This window comes from Pipra filicauda, unplaced genomic scaffold, assembly GCF_003945595.2.
Source record: "Pipra filicauda isolate LSUMZ 115617 unplaced genomic scaffold, ASM394559v2 scaffold108_size2327098_pilon, whole genome shotgun sequence".
NCBI classification, from domain to species: domain Eukaryota; kingdom Metazoa; phylum Chordata; class Aves; order Passeriformes; family Pipridae; genus Pipra; species Pipra filicauda.
This window is the reverse complement of record NW_024103529.1, coordinates 1,000,757-1,024,352: the sequence shown is the minus strand read 5'-3', so window position 1 is coordinate 1,024,352 and position 23,596 is coordinate 1,000,757. Positions and strand designations below refer to the sequence as shown.

The 23,596-nt window shown below is 39.9% G+C and overlaps 1 protein-coding gene across 3 annotated transcripts in view; it reads right to left on the bottom strand.

The window, feature by feature from the left end:
* CAMK4 (calcium/calmodulin dependent protein kinase IV) overlaps window positions 1-23,596 on the bottom strand; it is a 149,584-nt gene that overhangs the window by 53,827 nt on the left and 72,161 nt on the right. For all 3 annotated transcript variants that reach the window (XM_039380735.1, XM_027712567.2, XM_027712568.2), the window contains 2 exons: window positions 13,514-13,576; window positions 12,881-12,963 (listed from right to left, as the gene is read on the bottom strand). In XM_039380735.1, the coding sequence (XP_039236669.1) occupies window positions 12,881-12,963; window positions 13,514-13,576 (146 nt within the window). The remainder of the gene's footprint in view (window positions 1-12,880; window positions 12,964-13,513; window positions 13,577-23,596) is intronic.

Genomic DNA, 23,596 nt, shown 5'->3' with positions numbered 1-23,596 from the left:
CAAATTCACCATAAAGAATAATCTTAGGGAGGCGGTGGTCCTTCATCCTTGAGATGTGCCCTGCCCAGTGCAGCTGTGTTCTCATCAACATGGCCTCAATACTTGTGACTGCTGCTTGTTCTAGAACAGATGATCACATAGTCACGTAATCACATAGTCACATAATCTGACCAGTGGATGTTTAGGATTGTACGGAGACAGAGTTGATGGAAGTGTTCTAGGAGTCGCAGGTGGTGGTGGTAGATGACCCATGATTTGGATCCATATAAGAGAGTAGACAGCACTATGGCTCTGTAAACACTGATCTTTGTACTTTTCTTCAAGTGTTTATTTCACCAAACTCTTTCACCAAAGCTTTCCGAAAGCACTATATGCCTTTGCTAACCTGTTGTCTATCTCTCCGTCAATCTTACCGTCTGAGGAGATGAGGCTACCTAGATAATTAAACTGCTGGACTGATTTAAGCCCTGATTGGACAATGGTGATGTGGGGATGATGGGAGGCTTCCTGAGGTGCAGGTTGATAGAGAACTTCTGTGGCATCAGTAGCAGCAAGTAATTCCTCTCGAGCAGTTCTTCTATTTCACCATGATTTCTTAGCTGCATAATTCCTTGGCCTTATTTCTAGAAATTTGTTTGGTTTGGGTTTTTTGGGGGGTTTTTTGGGGTTTTTTTTGGCAGCCCTATAGCTAACATCACATATGCGCTGCTTTAACACCTTTGATTTTTTTTTGTACCTCTCTGCTTTGGTTATCTGTTTAAACTGTTAGGGAGGGCCTTACTGGAAATTATCATCACAAGGTTAAAACAAAGCAAAGCTTATCTCATGAAGCCATTATGTTAGGCTTTTAGCGTGAAGTGTAGGAAAGAGGTTACAAAAAGCCATAAATTACACAATAAAATACTACATTATACTTGAAGGTAAGATTCCTCCTTAGCTATTTCAGGCTGAATTATCCACTTCTATTAGATTATATGGTGGGACCTGAGCCCCAGTGATGCTTTTGCTTAGTTCTTTTTTTCCCCTCAAGTATACTAGTTTTGATTCCTCCTCCTTTTGAACTCAAGTAAAGTATTTAGTGTCAGCCAGGCATACCTGTCTGTAGTGTAAAGTATTTAGTGTCAGCCAGGCATACCTGTCTGTAGTATCCCACCTGCCCATGCATTGGGTCCAAGAGGTACAGGATGACTTTGTGCACCTGACTTTAGGAACATATGAGGCAGGTTTTAAGGTTTCAACAGGATTTCTAATTCTCTGGGTCACACGTGTGACTAAGATCAGAGAAATATGAAGCAATGTAGCTACAATTCAATTTACATTTCTCCCTTAATCCAACAATTTTCTCATTTCACAGTAAGGCAACATAATCCTTTTTCTATGTTTTTCAAACAGATAAACTGGGGGAAGGAAAAAAAATACATCTCTTAAATGCAGTCTACTTCTTTGTATTTTTCTCCATTCAACAAAACCAAAGAAGAGATGAGGTTCTGAGCTTTCTGCCAATGCCCAACTAATGCAGAAATGAAAACCAAGACTGCCCTCTTGTTGACCTCAAGAGGAGACCACCCTGACTTAGACAGTATATGGGGGTAAGGATAGCATGCTGCTCTCATTATTTACATTAAATATACAGCATAAAAATCCCACAGACACTGTAGATAAGCCTTGTTAAATTTACGCTTTAAAGTAATAAATGTAATGAAGTGTGGGTCCATATTTCAGGAGAGTAATGAAAACAAACTGTAGAATGATTGTGAAATGCATTTGACCCATCCTCTAATAACATGAGTTACACATGAATAACGTACCCTGCCAGGCCAATTACAGCTTATGTCACATGCAGTTAACTTTCCAGTTTTCCAGAAGTCAAGAAATGGAAGTTATTGAGAATAGACATCTAATTCTTAATAATAATCTAGCCAATAGAAAGCCTAATCTTCTGTAACAGCAATGAATGAAAAAGACATATTGCTTTCTAAAAATGAAAATTTATTTCTAAGGGCACTCTGATTTAGAACTAAAACCTGGTTATTACACAACAAGGAAGAGTACTGAAAGAAGATTATCATGTAGTTTAGATCATGTAGTAATGCTGGGGGATCATTTGCACATCTATTTTTTGCATCTTCCTTGCAATAGTTTACATAAGACAAATGGTAGGTGTGCCAGTTTGCTTCTTTATAACAGCACTCCTACCTGAGATGAACGAAGCTTCTTTACAAGGATTTTTCAGTTTTAACCTGCAGATTAACAATGACTCATTGCTCTTTTTCCCCATAATGGGAAGGAAACTTGCAGAAATGACTTATTTTGTTATTATTGAAGCAAACCCAGCTATTTATAGAATGATCTTTAAGAAAACTATGGTTGGAGGTAGATTAAACCTTTACTGAAAGGACAGAAAGATAGGAACAGCAACAATAAGGAACTAATTAAATACTCTCTTTGATACACAAATGAAGAGCCAAGTATACCAAAAGAGCGCTTGACAGAAAAACTGAGAAAAACATCTGGGAATCCAGAAATGCTTAAAGTCAAACAGAATAAACAAAAAAACCCTCTGAAAAACACTGAATTTGGTGCTGCAAGGATCCAGGAAATTCAAGACAGAAGTCCAAAATTAAGACATTCTAGAGCAAGCAAAAATGAAGTGCTGGTTTGTGCAGAATCACTTTTTCATTCATGCTTGTGTGCACACACTGAAATATGCTTATTCAGTTGTTTACACTTACATGTGGTGAGACACATGTTTAACAGAGCAACCACTGATGGACGTCAAACCACAGGTCTCCTAAGACACCACCTACTTTAATCTCGTCTTTCCAAGCACACATGAACATATTTGAGACAAATGTTCTTCATTCTATACAGAGAAGCAGTGAAGTACTTCCCGAGGCCCCCTCCCCTCTGCCCCTTCCTGCTACCTGCAGAGATGGAGATGCCCTTTCAGAACAGCCCCAGTCTCCAGGGTGCTGAGATGCACCTCTGCCTCCCTGTAGGGTCCGGCCACCCAACAGAAACCATTCCCCTGTGCCCCCAGCCCACAGCCCTCAGCTGCACCATCAAAGCAACTGTAATGCTCTCAGCTGCTGCTGACGCTCAGAGGCAGAAAAGCCTTGTCAAGTAATGGAGCTGTAACAAATGTAGTGATGGGCAAAACCACCCTCAGCATTACCCTGCCCAGCAAGCCTGTGGAAATGATATAATGTCTCTCCTGACGCATGCTCTCCCTATACACAGTGGGTAACTGGAATTTTGACAGCTTCCACATGATCAAACACATGTATGTGTTCAAGTGTTTCATAATTTGCAGTAATCCTTGCCAACTTCCAACCAGCCTTTCTAACACCTCTGTTCCCTGTGAGCACTTCCAGTTTTCTTGCAATATAAAATCTTCAGTTTTGCAGATGGTTTTCAGTGTAGCCTCTCCACCATAGAATTACAGAGCTTGCTTTGTTGCTTATAATGTTTCCATGATGTGTAACTTCATCAGTCCACATCAGCAGATGCATAAGCTCTTACCAGTGTTCAACATACCCCTCTAACAAGCAGTATAATTTGGGCACACCGTGTAGTGGATTTTATTCCTTTTGGGACATTCTTCTTAGGACTTGGTGTACTATGCTTTAATTCACTGTATCTGTGTAAATGTACTGAAAGCAGTGGGATATCCCAGTAAAGGGAGGAAAGTAGTGGCCACACTTGTTCTGCAGAAACTTTATTAATGGTAGGAACAAAAAAAAGTCCTGCTAAACTAAACTAAACACATGGGATCTGAAAATAACTGAGGAAAGAGATGGGGAACCCAACGTGTGATTTTAGAATCAATTTTCAGAGGAGTATTAAAATTATATTGATATACAGTTTTACAGTTCACTGGAATACATGTGTCTGGGGATTAAAGACGAGCATGTCAAGCAAGTGGAAACAATCAATTTCCTACAAGGACAAACAAGTGAACATTTCAGAGAAAGAAAGGACTAAGTTTTGAGTGGGATTTTTCAACGAGTAATGAAACAGAGGGCCAGCTCTTTCCAAGTCTAGCGAGAGAAACAATGCTTGCACAGTGCAGTGATAAAAAAAGAAATCAAAACCATCTGCTTTGATTAAGGAGAGGACTCATCTGGTGCCAGAGGATGCTAGACTGGGATAGTCACTGATGGCATGCTCCTCTTTGTGCGAGATTGCCCATATCTTAAATTCTCAGTCAGCACTTGCTGCTGCTGTAACAGTGAGACCTCCCAGCTAAGACTGAGGAAGGATGTTGATCCTTCCCCAGGCAGCACAGCCCACAGAACCACTCCAGGCCTTTCACTGGAGCAACTCCTGAAACCTGCAATTGAGGGCACCGGGGGATGGAAGAAACAAGACAGAAGAGGAGTAAAACAGCACAAGAAATGGGTACTTTTACCAGCTCCCTGACCCTGAAACCAAAACCTATTTTTCATTTGTTTTTCTTGGGTATTAGAATTCAGTGCAATGAATATTCCTTCAATTTTAAACACAAGCTGTTCTCACGACTCCCAGCGATCAAGAAAATTTGAAACCTTACCACTTTAACAAACTCACTTTTTCCTCCCCCATGCTCTACATGTACTAGTTCCCCTATTCTTAGCTTTTTTTCTCTGCTTCCTTCCCACACGGGCCACCCCACCCATACTCCAATTTTGCCTGAAATGTGAGCAGGTAAAGTCTGTTTCAGATTGGTAAGTGTACTTAGTTTTATGCCAATTAATCTAAACAGTTACTCTAAAACTTGCAATATTTAGCCATCATTTAATATTACTGCTATAAAACCTATTTCTCCACAATGTGCAGTCGGTAGCACTTGAGTATTAGCTGAATTTAGAAACATATAATGTGGCTTGCATAAGTCCTGCTAAATCTGTTTAGCCATTGAAAACAATAAAATTTTTTATTACATCAGTTCCCAATATTGTTTCTCTTTCTTTAAGCAATGTCTGAATTTGCTTTTTAGACTATTCTTTATAAACATCGTGACATCAATAAAAGCCGTCACTGTTTTTAGGGTCATTTTCATTCTGCTTCTACCTGGCTTTTACTCAAAATCCTTGCACCACATCTTAGCTGTGGGCTGCATCATGTTACATCATCTACAGTCTCAGACAAGGCACTGGCCTATATAAATACAAGTTGTGTTCCAATGCCAGTATGTGCTAACAATTAAAAAAATTATTTGATTCTACATAATAAATGGTAATTTATCTAAAATGTTTTGGTTTTCACAGAGATTTTTCTGACCTATTCACTCAATTCTTATGTAAATTCTTGTATTTAATTAAAATGAAATTAGAAGCTTTATACAAGCTAAAGTGAGACTGAAAACTAGCAGAAATAGGAAAAGAAAATTACATCACTCTGTTCAGTAGCAAAATGGTTTCCACATGAGACAGTTTCTCAATGAATGATTCACAGATCTATTGGCTCATGTTTGTACTGAGGTGATGCCAATTCCTTGTTGCTCTGATGCATTTGTTTAGTTAAAAATAAAGTTTCCCTCTTAAATATTTGTGTATTTTCCATACTACAGAATTGAAGAGTAATAAAATATTTTTAAAAGTAGCTCTATTTCAGTTTGCTGATTCTCCCTTATTATACAGCCATTTTCATATTCCAGAGCAGACTAGCTGTTACTCTCTCTAACAACTCAAACCGCCTACCCCTGATCTGAAGAAGGATAATGGAAAATACAAACCTGGGTTTCGATCTGACTCCAAGTCAAACAAACTAGAAGTTTTTCTTCAATACTCTGTTTAGAAATGAAATGCAGCCATTCAGGAAAACTCTTTTCCCTTCATTGTTATTAAACAAGAGGCACTCTCTGATAAATGTGGCATGCAGGAGAACTTAGAGGAAAATTGTGTATTTTTTTGTATCTTGTACTGGGGTTTGTTTTCCCCTCTTTAACTTCCACTTCCAACTCAGCATTTCTATAGCACCCACTGAATTAAACAAGTTGATCTTTCAGGAGCTTAATTTCAGAACATATTTAAAAAAAATAATAGTCCTTGTTTCTAGAGGTCACGAAGCCACAGTGCTCATAAAGTGGCTGCTCAAGCTCCTCCCTCATACAAAAGTTTTGTGTTAATGACTGTGTGAGGCAATGCAACAAACTGAGTAACTGCAGCATGTCACAGCTCCTGTCTGAGCAACTGAGAGGGGGCAAAGTGAAGGACCACTGAAAACTTGAAAAAGAGGCAGTGGCTTGGGGAGGGGAAGAGAGCTGCACTGAAGGGGCTGATGAAGCTGCCCTGCCAACAACTGCTGAGGCTTTAATTGGATTTCTTTGTCTTGCTGAGCGCACCACAATATGAGAAAGATGTGGGAATGTGGGGGAAATTCAATAGACGGTAACAGGCACACAGAAAACATAACTGGGGACAAAAGATTTCTGGGGCTGACAAAATACAGTCTTCCTCAGTCTTCCATGCCTGAAAGTTTGATATAAAGTTTGCTGTAAAGAAGAAAGTAATCATCTTCTTCCTACCTGCTGGTGACAAGGCAAACAAATATTGGCCAAATTTGCAGATAGAAAGTTTTTCCTGATATTGACACTGAACCTAATTTGGAGAGTCACTGGAATAGCTTACACAAGAAGACTACAGAGGTATTTAAGAAACAAAACCCAAAGACCTGGGTGCCCATGTATGGTTGAAAAATAGTCTTTGAGCTCAGGTGACCCACCTGCCAGCTCCACCTCTTCATGCCAAACCAGCACAGTTTAGCTGCCATGACAGTTTAAACACATTTCACTGCGGCTCACTCTGGCACATCACCTACTTCCCAATAAGAGTGAAACAACTGACCGTCAACTTCTGAAACTGGGCACAGCTTGCACAACACAGATTGTACTTATATTCCTCTATGTCCGAGTTCACAGGAGTATTTACATCATTCAGTTATTCTGTTCAGGATTATATCAGATTCAACCCTTCCAGTCCTCCTGGCCTCTTTCACGGTGTCTGGATCTGGGATACATTCCTTATGATAGCAGCTAAATTTCAACATTGAACTGAGAAGTACATTATCTAAAAGGGATTTGCTTTTCAGGCTTTCATCAAAAAATCACCTCAATCATCATTTAGGACAAGCATTTCGGTGCTCTAAATATTCAGGATAACTTTACTTCATCCTAAAACATTTTGACTTCACTTTACACTCTTGTCATAATGTACACAGAGAAAAAAGCAATTTAAAAAAATGTACAAAGCACTCACATTCTAAGTGACATATTAATTTCAGAAGAGGTGTTGAATCAAGGCACAGAAGACATAGTTAGCACTTGGGTCAGTCAGAGACTTTCTGTATGTATGTGTATATCCATTATGTATGTATGTGTGTGTGTGTATATATATATATATACACATATATATAGGGTACATATATATATATAGGCTGTAGGTATATATACCTGGACTTGTCACCTGCACAGGGCTGTTAAAACTCTCTGCATTTCAAACAAATATGAAAGTTAAATATGGTAATAATTAAGGAATTCAGCTAAGCCTTAATCAACTTTCTATTTAATTTAACAAGTATATCCCTCCAAGTTCATCTGGCATCCAGATTATGTATATCTATATTAAAGTGGTGAGGCTGTGGCAGAAAAAACTGAAAATACTTATGTCAGAGGTGCTGTAATCATAGGAACTTTAAGTATTAACGACACCTGAAGAACTTCACAGGCACTGATGTGTCCAATTTACAAAAGGCTTTCCCAGTTCCCAGAGTGACAGAAAATTAGGAACTGAACACAAAAAAAAGTGTAAAGGCATTATTACAAATGTACAATAAGGAAATACCGGAGTTTATCATTACTAAAGCTAAATTCTATAGAAACTAAATGCCATCAAGGAGCAGTTTCTCCAGAGCTGGTTTTGTCTTGTCTTCCCATTTCAGAGAATAGGGCATAGTTGATGTAGTTGTCACCAACCGCTTTTTATTTTTGCCAGTCCTGGGGGATGGGACAGTAACATGATCATATGAAGTAGGGAGTCTGTGCTGGTTTAAAAGTCAACCAGCTGGAGAAATGAACCCAACTCAAGAGAGATTACAAGTCAGAGTTACAATTTACTAAAAAAGATTACAATAAATGCAGTGATACAGAGAAAAACTGGTTTTAACCCATAAAAGCAGATGTATAACCCAGCACCCTGGGACAAGAACAGAACAGTGTTTGTTGGTCCCTGTGCTGAGCGCTATCCTCCGGGGTGCAAAGTAAAAGGAAAAGAAAACCTGTTTGTCCAGATGATGTTTGCAGTTCTGTTGAAGTTCTGGTCCTCCTCTGGATACGTCAAGTGGTACCAGAACTCCCAAAGCCCGAAGTTTATATATGCTCAAGTTCAGGTGGGAATGCCCATTACCTCCCCCAGGGCAGGGAGTTTCACAATGGGTGATTTAACTCTGTGAGTCATGGGATATTTCTGAGATCTTCGATGGTCTAGATGTTGCAGCTGCCTATTATGCCAGCCCATTGTGGCCCCTTAGCAGAGATGATCCCTCAGACTGGGTGTGAAGGTGTTAATGCCTCCCCGGAGCTGAGTCATTGGTTTGAAAAGAAAAGAACACTCCCCTGACTCGCAGGGTTTCTTTTTCAGCTTGTAGTCTGAGGTGTCAGGTGTGCCCTGGGGAGCTGCTGCAAATGATCAATTACTAACGGTCCATCAGAAATTACACAGAGTGTGTAGAATACACAGTTTTGGTTATACCCACATAATGATAAATTGGTCCCAGACTCTGTAACTAGGACTGAGTCCAAAGGACTTCTCTGACCCCTGTTCAGAAGACAGGCTGCCACTACATAAGACCAGAACACTGAAGCAAATACAAGATGTTATTCTGACCCTAGCTAATAAAAGACACTAGCTAATAATCACTTTTGTGACTGATTAATTCCTTGACTGTTATTGATGTCCCTTAGCAATTCTAACTTTCAAAAGGACAAAAAAAAGGTATGTGAGAAGCCTGGGAAGGCTTCACTAGATTTTGTCCATAAGAGGTAACAATTCCCACCTCTCTTAGAAAGGTAAGTTCTTTAGAACAATTAATATTTTTGTTAATGTACACTCCATAAAAGAAGAGAATATCAGTTTGAACTTATATTTCAGAGGAAATGTGAAATTTGAAATGGAAGTGACTCAAGAGACCATCAGGTGTAAGTGCTATCTTCAGACATTGTTTGGTGCACTTAATAATAAGATGAAAGAAGAAACAGAAGAGTCTGTGGTCAAGATGTCAAAGTATAGTCAAGGACAATTTATGGATTGACACTATTATTTGAAGCAGAAAAAAGAAAGACTCTAATAAAAACTATTCTTAGCAATCTGCAGGTATTCTGAGTAAAATGAAGTTAAAGTAGAATTGATTTTTTTTAACTGGAATTAATATTTGGAAAAGTGATTCAGGTGAAAGGCAATAGATATGAATAGAATCTAAATGGAATAAACCAACTTCAACAAAATTCAGCCTTTAAAAAACAAAGATCAGACTTCACAGTGCTGCAACAGCTATTACTGCCTGTAATAATACAGAGGTTAATTACTAGAAGCAAAGCCAAATCAACAGAGACCAAAAATCTGATGAAATACACCAAGAAAGCTAAAGTAACAGTACCAAGAAATTACATTTAAGTAAAAAATTCCTCCACTGGTCTGTCACTCTCTTTGTCATTCTTTGTCACAAGCTCTTTGTCAGTCCTCACTTACTGGGTTGGCAAAAACTGTCATGTAAACTGGCAAGAAATATTTTAATTTACACAAACTTCTCCAGTTCAGTTTAGAGTTTTATTTATTGTGTATGAAGTGGTATATCAGGGTATGACTTCCAATGTGATTTATGAAGTCTGGGAAAGAGTTTTCTTTTCATAAATACAACCAAAGCCACCCTGATTTCAGCTGTATTAACTCAGATGTGTAACTGATACATTTGTTTGAATTTATCTCCTTTTGGATAACACAATTGAAAAATTGTCATAATGAGAGTTATTTTAGCAATAACATGGATGACTTGACAGTAATGTTAAATATGATGAAGGAAGTGAATAATTTCATTACCCAGAACTTTTGTGTTGAGTGGCTTGAAACCAACAACACGTCAACAATGATAATAGGATTCTAGAAAACTAATCGGATCTTGGGTATTTATAAAATCATCTTCATGATAAGGGGGATGTTTACATGAAAGAACTTACTTATCTGCAGCTCAAACATATTCAATGGAAGAACGGACTGCTGGAATGGCAGAAAAATAGAGCAATAAAATGGTTGATATAAAAACTACCAGCACATTACAAGAATTAGTAGTAGCAGCAATGAGGATGTTTAGAGCAAGGAGAACAGTAGTGTTTGTGTCATGCAAGCACAGAGGAAAGAGTGCACAAGGCCTCTCTGTCAGTCAAGTATGTAATTTTCTTCAAGTATGATAAAACAATGTAAGGAATGAAAAGATTAAACATGAGAGGGGAATCTGACCTAAGGTAGTGTGGTGGATCTGGCTGAGCCGGAATTTACTTCCCCATAGTAACCCTCACAGTGCCGTGCTCTGCATTGGTAGCTAGAGGAGTGTTGATAACGCACCCATGTTTTGGCTACTGCTGAGCACAGCACCAACACTGTAACATTCTTTCTTCAATGGGAGGGTGAGATCCTGGGAGGGGACATGAGTAGGCCAATTGACCCGAACTGACCAAGGGGATATTCCAGACCATATGACATCAACCCAGGTATAAAAGCTGAGGCAAGGAGCAGGACCAGAGGCATTAATTGTCTCTGATGCCTGCCTGCTGACAACTGTTACGTGTGCTGGAGCCCTGCTTCTCAGAGAAGTGGCCGACCATCGCTGTGTATGGAAAGTAGAGATTAACTGCTGGCTTCTGCTTTGTGCGTGCGCACACTGCCTTTGCTTTCTTTTTTGCATAAATAGAAACTGCCTTATCTCAACCCACGATTTGTGTTGTTTTCTTTTCCCACCTTACTCTCTCCCCCGTCCGGCTGGGAAGGGGAGGGATAGAGCAGCTGGGTGGGCATCTGACATTCAGCCAAGGTGAACCCACCACAAGTAGAAAGCTAAATTTACCCTCACTAAAACTCAGAGGGCAGTCATTGCATAGCACAAAACAAGTTTTAATCCTTCAGCCCAACTGAGAAAGGGTTTGATGTTTAGTTGGAGTCACTAGTGCAAAACATCTTTACTGCATATTTATATTTAATTATTTTTAATTTAAGTTTAAAGAGTGAAGTAATACTCCTACTGCTAGCTGAAGAGCTGAAAATAATTTTTTATGGTTTCTTATTTCATTGGTTGTTTTATTTTTTCCAAATCACAAATCAGAGAGATCTGTATTGACAAAGTTCCAGTTCTGTTGTACATGGAGTAGAGGAGGATGCTGAGTTCAGATCTCCACAGTATTGGTGCTCAATAGTAGCATCACAAGGGGGCACCGCAGTTCAACTAAGTGACTAAACGACGTTGCTTCTTGTTAGTGTCACCTCATCCTAGCTGTCTAAACTACTGGATCAGGCATTAAATTTTTTTGGAAAGATCAATCTGACAGCTCAAATCCCATAATCACTGCTAAGTGTATCATAGAATGTTGAAAATGTCATAATATTAAATCCTGGTTCCATTAAATAATGTAATTCCCCATCCTGGATCCCATGAAGTCTTTTCAGTTTTACCACACAGGTGTTTGCTGCTCAGGAACCAACAATTTCACTGGTACATTTGCATTTTCCCTTTGCTAAATCTTCTCGTCAAGGAGTCCTGTAGAGTATCCAGCCTTCCTGAAAATGACCTAATCTGAAACCACGTGGATGTATAACGGGCTATGTGTAGGGCTATGGTTCTTGACCAGGGTTCTCTCCAGCTCAGGACTGAGCCCTCACTGGTTGTTTAACTTGCAGCACATCTCTTCTCATGGCTTCAGCACAGTATTGAGAGGGTATGCACCTTCTTCTGATGAACTTAAGACGTCATAGGAGCAGTTGCTTTTGCTGTTATTACTCACAAATAGTTCTTTTTCAAAGCTAAGCCCATGATACCAAAAAAAGAAAAAAAGGTATGATTTTGTTTTTTCAAGTCGAAGATACTTTTAGACTGAAACTTTGATGTGTATTTGTATAATAGCCTTCTAAAATACTAAATTTTAATTATAGAAGAAGGAAAATCAAATAACCCTTCCTTATTTAAGCTGGAAATCATCAATACCAGTGAGTTAATTAATTTACTCAAGCCAGTATCAAATGTTTTTCATATCGTCTCTTACTCTAAAAAATCAAATCCCTACCAGTAAAATATCACCCCAGAATTATTACAGAATTATTTCACTTTATGCATATGCACCTACTCCACAAGCATGTGCAGCCTCATGTGTAAAACCTTCAGAACTCAAGAGCTGTCTTGCAGAACCTTTGCAGCAAAACCAGAGGTTTTATTAACACGATGAATACCAAAGAGAATTTCTGGTTAGTCTGCTTATCAAATTTTTATTTGACATAAAACTATCCTCCTAGCACGCTGATTTCCACATGTTTCATGATGATCTGTCAATGATATTTTGCCATTTTCTCCTGCCTTTTTTCTGCTGTAGCACACTTAATGCTGGGCACATGCAGAGTACCTTTCTTCAATATTTTTCCACTTTTTTATTCTCCATTTTCAACTCATGTATCATTTCCAAAAAGTTTCCCGATAATTACATTTCCAAGCACATTTTTAAGCTATTTCCTGCAGACATTTGTCCATGTGAATAAACCATTATGCTGATGAAATAATAACAGTAACTACTAACACAAGGATTACATATAGAGAAGAATCTGGACCTTGGGGAAGGTACTGAGCAAGGTGTGTACAGGTAACTTACCTGTCAAATAGTTCTCCACCTGTGACCAATTCCAGAACAAGACTGATTTCTGTAGGGGTCTCAAATATCTCCTTCAGTTTTATCTGGTAAAAGATAACAGAAAGTATTTATTTTGCTTATTTGTCTTCTTGGTGAGCATTGTCAGGGCGTCAACAGTAGGACACACACCACAGCTGGTAGATCTACCTTGTTCTCTCCCACTTTTTTTTTGCTAGTTTTATCTCCTTTGCATTTCTTTTTTTTTTCTTTTTTTCTTTTGGTTATTTTCTTACTCATACCTCAGTAATCTCTATGAAATACAGCAGTTTAAGAGGCTGTCTGCCAATCTTTCAGAGAAACTGAAAAGTAAAACCTTTCCTACCCTTCAAGGACTGACAACACCAACTTTCCACTTTCATTTGCAGAACTTTTTTCACATAGTTTCTCACTCCTGTCTGTAAGAACATTTTATTTTAAAGTGTAAGTATAACTCAAGAAGCTTTCATAAAAAGCTGCTATCACGCTCATGAAGAGAAAGCAAAGCTTTAATCCAGGTCTATATTGATGAACCTGAACAGTCATCTCTTATGAATAGAAAGAATTTTTAAAAAACAAAGAAACAAATGTGGAGTGAAAAAACAAGGCTAAACTTACAATGTTTGGATGTGAAAGGCGGAGAAGAACTCCAATTTCTGTGCGGACAATTTTCTTGTCTACCTGGTTAAAATAGGGGAAGAAAAAAGTGAAAAAATTTATTTCTATGGTCACCATAGAAACTTCTAGCTACATCACAGGAAAATATGTAGGAATAGCATTTCTAGTTCTCTCTGGAGATAAGTTGATGTGAGACATACAAGTCAAATAAGAACAATTTTCCATTAATACGAGACAGATACTGTAAAAGAAAAACATCTGCATCTAGCAAAAATATTTCGGATACACCTGTAAGTCACCCAAGAAGTATATAAGAAAGACATTTGGAAAAGGTGTACAAATTCCTGTTTGTACCCACGTTCTGCCCTTGTCTATTGCTACTTATGTTGGCTAAGTTTTTGCTAGGATAGCTTCATTTTGACACACTTTGTTCAGCAACTGTACTGGAAAATTTTTCTGCACGCAGGATGTGTACATGAAAGTAGTGTTACATACTGCTTAGAACAAAAAGGTAATGCAAACGTCAAATACCCCGCCTGTCACAGATTAAAAGGTTTAACTTCAACTTGCTTCAGTTACATCTAACAGAATGGTCTATTAATGCAAAGGATTGGTTAAACCTCTGAAAGGATTAAAACTTCCCTTTTCTTCCCTTTGCAAACTGCAGTCTTTAGCAAACCAGGCACAACTTAAGTTGTTAGGGGACATCAGCCTATTCTATTTCATAGAATCATAGAATCAGCCGGGTAGCAAAGACCTCCAAGATCATCAAGTCCAACCCTTGATCCAACACTGCTGTGGTTACTAGACCATGGCACTAAGTGCCACATCCAGTCTCATCTTAAAAACTCCAGGGACAGTGAATCCACCAGGTCCCTGGGCAGCCCATTCCAATGTCTGATCACCCTCTCTGTAAAGAAATTCTTTCTAATATCTAACCTAAACCTCCCCTGGCACAACTTGAGACTATGCCCTCTTGTCCTACTGCTGGTTGCCTGGGAGAAGAGATCAACCTCCACCTGGCTACGACCTCCTTTCAGAGAGTTGTAGAGAGTGATGAGGTCTCCTCTGAGCCTCCTCTTCTCCAGGCTGAACAGCCCCAGCTCCCTCAGCCTCTCCTCATAGGACTTGTGTTCAAGTCCCTTCACCAGCCTTGTTGCTCTTCTCTGGACCTGCTCCAGCACCTCAATATCCTTCCTGAACTCAGGGACCCAGAACTGGACACAGCACTCCAGGTGTGGCCTCACCAGTGCTGAGTACAGGGGAAGAATCACTTCCTTGAACCTGTTGGCCACACTGTTCCTGATCCAGGCCAGGATGCCATTGGCCTTCTTGGCCACCTGGGCACACTGCTGGCACTCATATTCAGCTTCCTGTCAATCCAGACTCCCAGGTCCCTCTCTGCCTGGCTGCTCTCCAGCCACTCTGGCCCCAGCCTGTAGCACTGCATGGCGTTGTTGTAGCCAAAGTGCAGGACCTGGCACTTGGCCTTGCTGAACCTCATCCTGTTGGAATCAGACCATCTCTCCAGCCTGTCCAGGTCCCTTTGAAGAGCCCTCTTGCCTTCCAGCAGATCAACACTCCCCCCCAACTTGATGTCATCTGCAAATTTGCTAGTGGTGGACTCAATCCCCTCATCCAGATCATTAATAAAGATGTTAAACAGAACTGGGCCAAACACTGATCCCTGGGGGACACCACTAGTGACCAGCTGCCGGTTGGATGCAGCCCCGTTCACCACCACTCTCTGGGCCATCAGCCAGTTCTCAATCCAGCAGAGAGTGCCCCTGTCCAAGCCGTGGGCTGCCAGCTTTTTCAGGAGTATGCTGTGGGACACAATGTCAAAGGCTTTGCTGAAATCCAGACAGACACATCCGCAGCCTTCCCCTCCTCCACCAGGTGGGTCACCAAATCATAAAAGGAGATCACGTTGGTCAGGCAGGACCTGCCCCTGCTAAACCTGTGCTGGCTGGGTCTGATCCCTTGTCCATCCTGTAGGTGTTGTATGATTGCACTTAGGATGATCTGCTCCATAACCTTGCCAGGCACTGAGGTCAGGCTGACAGGCCTGTAGTTTCCTGGATCCTCCTTGCAGCCCTTTTTGTGGGTTGGCTTGACATTCACCAGCTTCCAATCATTTGGGACCTCCCCAGTGAGCCAGGACTGTTGGTAAATGATGGAGAGCAGCTTGGTGAGCTCTTCTGCCAGCTCCTTCATCACCCTGGGATGGATCCCATCTGGTCCCATAGACTTGTGAGGATCTAAGTGGCTCAGCAGGTCACTAACTTACAAGCATCCTGGCAAATGGCCATTTGGATAGATTTTACAACAAAAATGAGCAGGTATAAGTGACATGAATTGTTCCAGAGTAAAAGCAGGACCATATTTACTCATGGCATTTTATTACAAACAGCTAGTTTTATCACTGCTACTTTCTTACCTTCTCCTACACGAAGTATAGATAAATTTGTATCAACATTTATTTCAGCTCCTTCCAAAAAAGTGTATCTACTTATATCAGGGCCAAACTTGGCTTATTTTTAGTTTGGGCAGGAGTAGCAGCAATTCAACTACTTATATTGCGTTTTCCTATCATCATCCAATCAAATAATTTCCTGACAGAAACTATTTGGTAGGATGAGAGTCAGAAATCTCACTCTAGGGTGTAAGTTGCTATAGTAACAATTTTTAAAACTTAATTTAATCAAATATGCTATTACCACAAATATTTGAGCAAATTAAATGTTTGGCTACATCAAATGCAGTAGTCTAATTTGTGTAGATGCAATAACTGATCAAAATGAGGTTGAAAAACTGTTTGTCTCCTCCTCTTTCTTTAAATTAACGTTAGTCACAGAAGTGTCAGTGAGATCTTTGTGAGTATATTACAGTCAAGAATAATAGGGTAGAACTGGTGTCTGTTTGTGAAGAAAAAACCAATCAAATGTTAACTTTCAGATGTTTCACAGTTCCACTAGTTTAGCAATTGTCCTTCTATCCTTTATTCTTTGCTTTTAATCTATGCTAAATGGACTAGAGTATGCTTTTGGCCAGACATTTCATCAGTATAATTTGATTTCCACTTCAAAGACTACATTTCACTGTGTGAAAAACTAGTTCTGTTGTATAAATGAATGGCTGGGTGATTTTAACACTGGTGCAGTTTTACTGAGCTGCATTTTCTGTTTGCAAACTTTAAATTGCAAACAATCAAGAGGCATTTGCTTCTTCAGGCCTGTAAAGCAACAATGGCTGTGGAAATATATGTCAATTTGAGAAGTCATTTGCCAGGTAATCCTGAAATAGTCATTTATCAGCTCTTCACCACTGACCCTAGGCATGAAGATTTCACTGAGAGAAAGCAGCAGTCCAGAAACCCCATCCACCCTTCTAATTTATATTAAAGCATTTACTTTAAGGTAATTATTCCTGGGTTATTCACAGTACTTTGTGTCTCCAGTTATTTCACTTCTCTAGAATTAGGCATTTATCCCCTTTATAGGTATGTGTCTGCAAACCCCCCATCTTTGAAATTTGATATTGGTCATTCAGTGACGTAACCTTAGGTTTATAATCAGTGTATTTCTGATTTATGAATTTCAGATTATTTTGACAGAGGAAAGGACTGGAAAAATCCTTAATAAGAGCTGAGATTCTTTCATGTTTCCCTGCCCCAAGATGGTGAGATGGAGTGATGTTACAAGCCACTAAGATGAAAAGTGATGTTTTTCTCTGAATTAAATGAAACAAGATGAAATGAACTGCCACTGTACATAGATTAACCCAGCTGCTGCCTTGCGATATGGTACACCACCCTTAAAACCAGTGGCCAACAGACACACTCTGTACCCTCAGACTTAGTAGAGAGCAAAAAGGAGTACATTCCTCATCCTACATGTTCAGGCCCTCTTTCTCCTGGGCAGTGTGGACATGGAGGGGCACATTTTCCCAGCTGTGACCACCATACAGGCTGGGTGACAACACAGTGCCCAGGCAAGGGGTGTGAAGAAACCAATGCAAAGAGCTTTCAAGGAGTTTCACAGGACTGCCCACCCCAGTGAGCCTGTTCACCCCAGCTCTGTACGGCTCCTTAATTAATATCCCACTTCTTGACTCACATGAACACCTCTAATATGAGCAATAAATTCTTTATTGAACCAGCAGGTTGGACTCTGAGTATGTGTTTCCCTGCACTTACAGGGGGCATGATGCAAATCATTATTGGTTTGCCACCACACTATTAAACGTGCTTCCAAGAAAGCTTTTATATTCATCTCAGCTAAAGTAACTACTCTGAAGCCTCACTCTTTCTGTATTTTATGACATCAATTGCTAATTACCATTTATAACTTCATCATTAGTTTGCTTTCCTACAATTAAGCTGAAATATTAAAACTTACACAGACACAGACTACACACAGGCAGAGCTGTCAATTCCCTGGTAATCTAAAAGGTTTGTTACCCGTTGTTAAATCTACACACAGGACTGCTGGGTTACTTGTGATGCCTTAAGCCCCTAATGGTTTTTTATTTTTTCAATATTTGTAAGACTTTTAAGTTTTATAAGTAGATTTTGAAAGCAACTCCCCCCCCCTTTTTGTCCCTTGTCCCTTTCCCTTTCTCCAGCAGCCTTGTTTATACATTCCCTAACCCTCTTACCCCACTCTATGCTCCCTATATCAATCCTACTCCTGAACACAGCAGAAATGTTTAGTCTTTTGTCAAGGCAAGGCCTAGATTGTTGGCAGAACAACATATCAGGGCCTAAACCACAGAGTACGGTCAAGAATTAGGTAACTATGTACCCTTTGTGCTCTGATGAAGAGGAAGGTGGGATGAACACGGGGTCCCAAAACCCCCAGACCCATTTCTCAGGGGGTGGACCCCAGGGCGGACCAGAGAAAAGGCCACAGGGTGGACACATCTGGGATTGGATGGATGGTATTATAAAATGTAACCTCTCAGGCACGGCCTGCATGCGTCTTGTAACATCTTAGCCTTGGCAAAATAAACCCTTTCTTATCTCACCCCTAATTAACTGCTCTGGAGATTTTTTCAGCATCAAAATTCCACAGCAACACTTGACTTCTCTTGAAAGGTTTTAAGAAAAAAAAAAGAAATAGGCTTGAATTTAAAGATTGAATTTAAATAAATCTTCACAAGAAGAAGACTCAAAGTACAGTTTAAGGTCTTGCTTTTTAACTTTAGAATGTCCTGAATAACAGGAATTCCAGTTTCTGCCCTGTTCATACACAGCATATCTTCTCACAAAGTCTTTCAGTCAAGATTTCAAGGATAAAACACTCTAAAGAAGACTTCTGAATGTGCTTTTACATCTTTATAAAGCTGAGTAGTACCATTGAAAGCATCTGAGCTGGTCTATATATCAGTGAAAGATACAGATGACATTCTTCACCGTAAGTGATAAAGAATCATAGAGGCTACAAAAAGTGGTATGACAGAAAAATCCCAGAACAAATGAAAATAGAGGCTTATATGTGACTCAGTCTGAGTTACTCTGGTGTAATTCAGTAACCAGCATAGCAGTGGACAGTAGGTAAAAGCGGAATTTGAAAAAGCTGACCCTTTTGAATGAAAGGATGCTTCATTGTTCCAACTAGGACATTTATTTAGCAGCTGCTTCAGATGATTTGATTCGTTGTATGACCTTTTTTTGAATGAAAATAAGAGTCTCTCAAGCAAAGAATTCCTCCTATGTTTTAGGGGCTGTTCTTGCTGGGACATTGTTTGACCTTCTCAGCAAGGTGTGCATCTCTCTCTTGTGTGGGAACAACCTTTGTACTCCTAATGAACTAATATTATCCTAAAAAGAAAAAAAGATTCAAAACAATCTTTTTATATTTTAAGCTTGGCAGACTATTTTGGCTCTGTCTTCATTCAAGTTTAACATGAGGTACCTGAAAAACACAGCAAACAATACAATAAAGCACAACAGCAATTGCACAGCCTTGTAGTATCCTCCATAAACTTCATAGGGAGTTTTCATGATGTAGGTGTGCTGGTTTTGGCTGGGATAGAGTTAATTTTCTTCACAGTGGCCTAACATAGGGTTATGTTTTGGAATTGTGCTGGAAAGAGTGTGAATAACTCAGGGATGTATTCGTGATTGCTTACACAAAGCCAAGGGCTTTTCTCTTTCTCACTTGAACCCATCGGTAGGCTGTGGGTGTACAGGAAGCTCGGAGGGGACACAGTTGACCCCAATGGACTAAAGGGATACTCCAGACCGTATGACTCCATGCTCAGTATATAAAGCTGGGGGAGAAGAAGGAACTGGGGGGCTATTCAGAGTCTTCCCAAGTCACTGTTACACATGACGGTGCTCTGCTCTCCTGGGAATGGCTGAACACCTGCCTGCCAGTGGGACATAGTGAATGAATTCCTTGTTTTGCTTTACATGGGTGTGCAGCTTTTGCTTTCCCTGTTAAACTTCCTGTATCTCAACCCATGAACTTTCTCACTTTTACTCTGGGAATGAGTGAGGGAGTGGCTGTGTGGGGCTTAAGTTACTGGCTGGGGTTAAACAAAAACAGGAGGTTATTGCGAAATTTTATTTTGAGCCTCCATAAATAAATTTGGATTATTAATAATAAAAAAAAGTAGGCTATTCATTATTAGAGCAACTATTTTCTGCACACAAGTCCACACTCCCAATTTGTGGCTGTAATCCTTCAAGTGATGCAAGTTCCTCAGACTGAACACATTTGCATGGAAATAGTGCCAGTTACATCAATGTCCATGCATTTGCCCCGTGAGGTGACTAGTACATGCAAAGTTGCAGGCTGCAAATAGCTGGGTTTGTACAAGCTGAAAGGGTACTGAGCTGTCTGCATATGACAGGACTGTTAATCTGTCAGCAGTAAAGTGTTCCATCAAAGAAGCAACACTTCAGTTTCTGAAAAAGCACAGTACATTTGCAGGCAAACCATCAGATTGATACAGATGATTTGTGGGACTGTAAAAAACTTCAGCACAGTAAATCACACACTGGCATATCTGATTAAGAGGACCTGCATCTTCAATGGCACAGGTGAACAGATGCAGTTAACATTCCCCAAAGACACACAACCCTTTGTGAATGGGTTTTGTTGTTCACCCACATCAATTTGTGGCATCACCAAAGGGTGAATAGATATGTTCAGAGGTGCTTAGAGCTTGCACAACACTGGTCATTTGCAATAATATATTTCATGTCTGAGTACAAAACAAGTTATATGTTCATTAGAACAGGTCTCATTATATGCTGTGGTCTAAATATCTGACAATTTGGTTGTTACTTCTTTTCCTGACTCATTTATACATCAATTTCTGCAAATATGTTAGGTAATTGTTGAGCAGTTTATGCAAACAAATTTCAGCCTTTTAGGTATTCATGGATTGCTCATTTTAGCTATTCATTTTTTATATTGTGTTCCTGCCATTGTTACTGTTCCCAAACCTGGGTGGAGAAGGACACTTTTAAGATGCAGGAACAATGTGTAAATCAAAGGTAAGCACTCCTTTTGTTTTTGTCAAAATTGATGCATTTATAGGACTATTTATAAATTTGTAGATTTGCTATCTTCTTGTACATTCTTGCTTTAAACTTATACAGTTACAAATTTAAAACTGTTCTCTTTTCTCATTGAAACTTTATTAATTCAGCTTTTATCCTAGGTGATGCAACCAGTATTAGACATCTGGCATTCTGTAAAAGGCTTCATATTCAGGTCACCCCTCTGAAAAAATACATTGCCACATAACAGTAGTCCCTTAGAAACTGAAGGCTATAAGGCGATAGGACATTTCCTGTCACACTGTACAATATTTTATTATTAAATTACTCAAATTTATCAGGAGTCCTCAGCTGCATGATAAAGACCTGGGATACATTATGTCTACTTATATTATTAAGCAAGTGCAATGCTTGTTGCAGTTTAAGAAATTTCACATGAATAGTAAGCTTGTGTACCCATCCTTCTCTCAATCAACTCACACTTAGAAAATCGTCCCCAATGAACGTTTGATGCATTAATATTGTCATCTCCATCACAGATACCAAATAATTTCATGTGATCAATGTACTGGTTTTCCTGGTATAGACTTAATTCTTTTCATAGTAGCTTTCATGAGGCTATGTTTTAGATTTGTGATTAAAACACTGGTGATAACACAGGGATGTTTTAGCTATGGTTAAACAGTGCTTATGCGGTGCTTTTCCAGCATCAGGGCCCTTTCTGCTTGCATGTTTCCTTTCTTCCCCTTGTGTCTTGCGTGTTTCCTCTGATGAATCATCCTGAACCTCTAGACTTGCTGCTTTAATGACACCTGTACTAGGAGACTTGTAATCTCCCGATCCTAGACAATTCTTCTGGCAGGTCAGCCCCAAACACTAATAACAAGAGGCTCTGACATAATTTCTGTGTTGCTTGATAGTATTCTAAATTTACAGGAGCCATACACACGACCCCATCCCCAAAACTACTTCAAATGTATAGGTTATAAACTCTGTAATCTGAATAACACAGAAAACCAGTGGATTCTCAAAAGAAAACAGGGAAGGAATCCCTTGCAGAAAATTTTCAGGGATTGAAAATGAAAAAAAATATTTTATATAATTGGAGGATGATACAGAGAAGCATGTAGAGATGGTGAGATGGTTAAGAAAGGTAGGCAGAAGTGAAAGCAAGACCTTATAACTAATACAGAGAACTCACTTCATAGATTAGAAACTGTGACTTTCTTGTTAGCACTATGTGTCAACAAATAACATCAAAATTTACAGGACTGCTTTTGTTTCTACATCTCTCCAATCCCCAAGGAGGATGTCTCAACTACATTAATGGCAGCACATTAACTTGCCTCTTCTGCCAGGATCTATGAGTTGTACTGGAAAAAAAGGACAAGTGACTGGGAAGGCTGAGCGCAGCAGGAACACACTCTGACATCCTTCTCCAACAGGCCATCTCAATCCATGAATTCTGTGCACAGGAGCCACAGGGTGCCTTCCATATTTTATCCTGTGTTCCCTGATGTTCATACAGTTTTGGAGTAAATGGAGGAGATGCTGAAAGGAGGTGGTTGTAAGCTATGTGAAGCTGAACTGGAACAGGAATATTTGAATTTCAAGAGATTTCTCTGTGTCTCCCTTTATGGCCACTGAATTCTTATGCAGATTTGCCAAATCACACCACATCTGATCTAAAACCCATATCTGATGCATAATATCTGATCTGCGTTCAATTTTGATACTTAGAAAGAAAGAAAACATAAAAAAGATCCAAAACCACAACCACAACCCCAGACAAACTGTTGAAGTATGGAATGAATAAGCAGTCTGTGAGACGGCTGAATAGCCAGGCCCAGAGTGACATGAAATCCACTTGGAGGCCAGTGAATAGAGGTGTACCCCAAGCATCAATAGTGGGTCCAATCCTGTGTCACATCTTCATGAATGATCTGGATGATAGGATAGGTGCACTGGCCAAATACGGAGCAGGGGCTGATGCACCAGATGCCATTCAGAGGGACCTGGACAGGCTGGATTAAGGGGCCGACAGGAACCTTATACAGTTCAACAAGGGGAAGAGCAAAGCCCTGCACCTGGAGAGCAACATCCCCAGGTACCAGCACAGGCTGGGGCTGCCCAGCCGCAAACCAGCTAGTAAGAAAATGCCCTGGGGGGTCCTGGTGGACACCAAATTGAACATAAGCCAGTGACGTGCTGATGTGGCAAAGCCATAGTGGTTTCCTGGGCTGCATTACAAGAAGTGTTGTCAGCAGTTCAGGGGAGCTGATCCTGCTCCTCAGCACTGGTGAGGCCACACCTGGTCTACTGAATGCAGTTCTGCGCACTCTGAGAGACAAAGACATGCTACAGAGAGTCCTGTGAAGGGCCAAGAAGATGATGAAGGGACTGGAGAACAGCCTGGAGATGAGAAGGCAGATTTTAACTGTGAAGTAAAGCATGCAGGATGTAGTTGTTGATGTGATATGAACTGTGGTACCAACTGCCTGGATACAAATACTTTCCAGATCTAGTTCCTAACTGTGGCACCTCATGTGCTTCTCATCCATTAAACA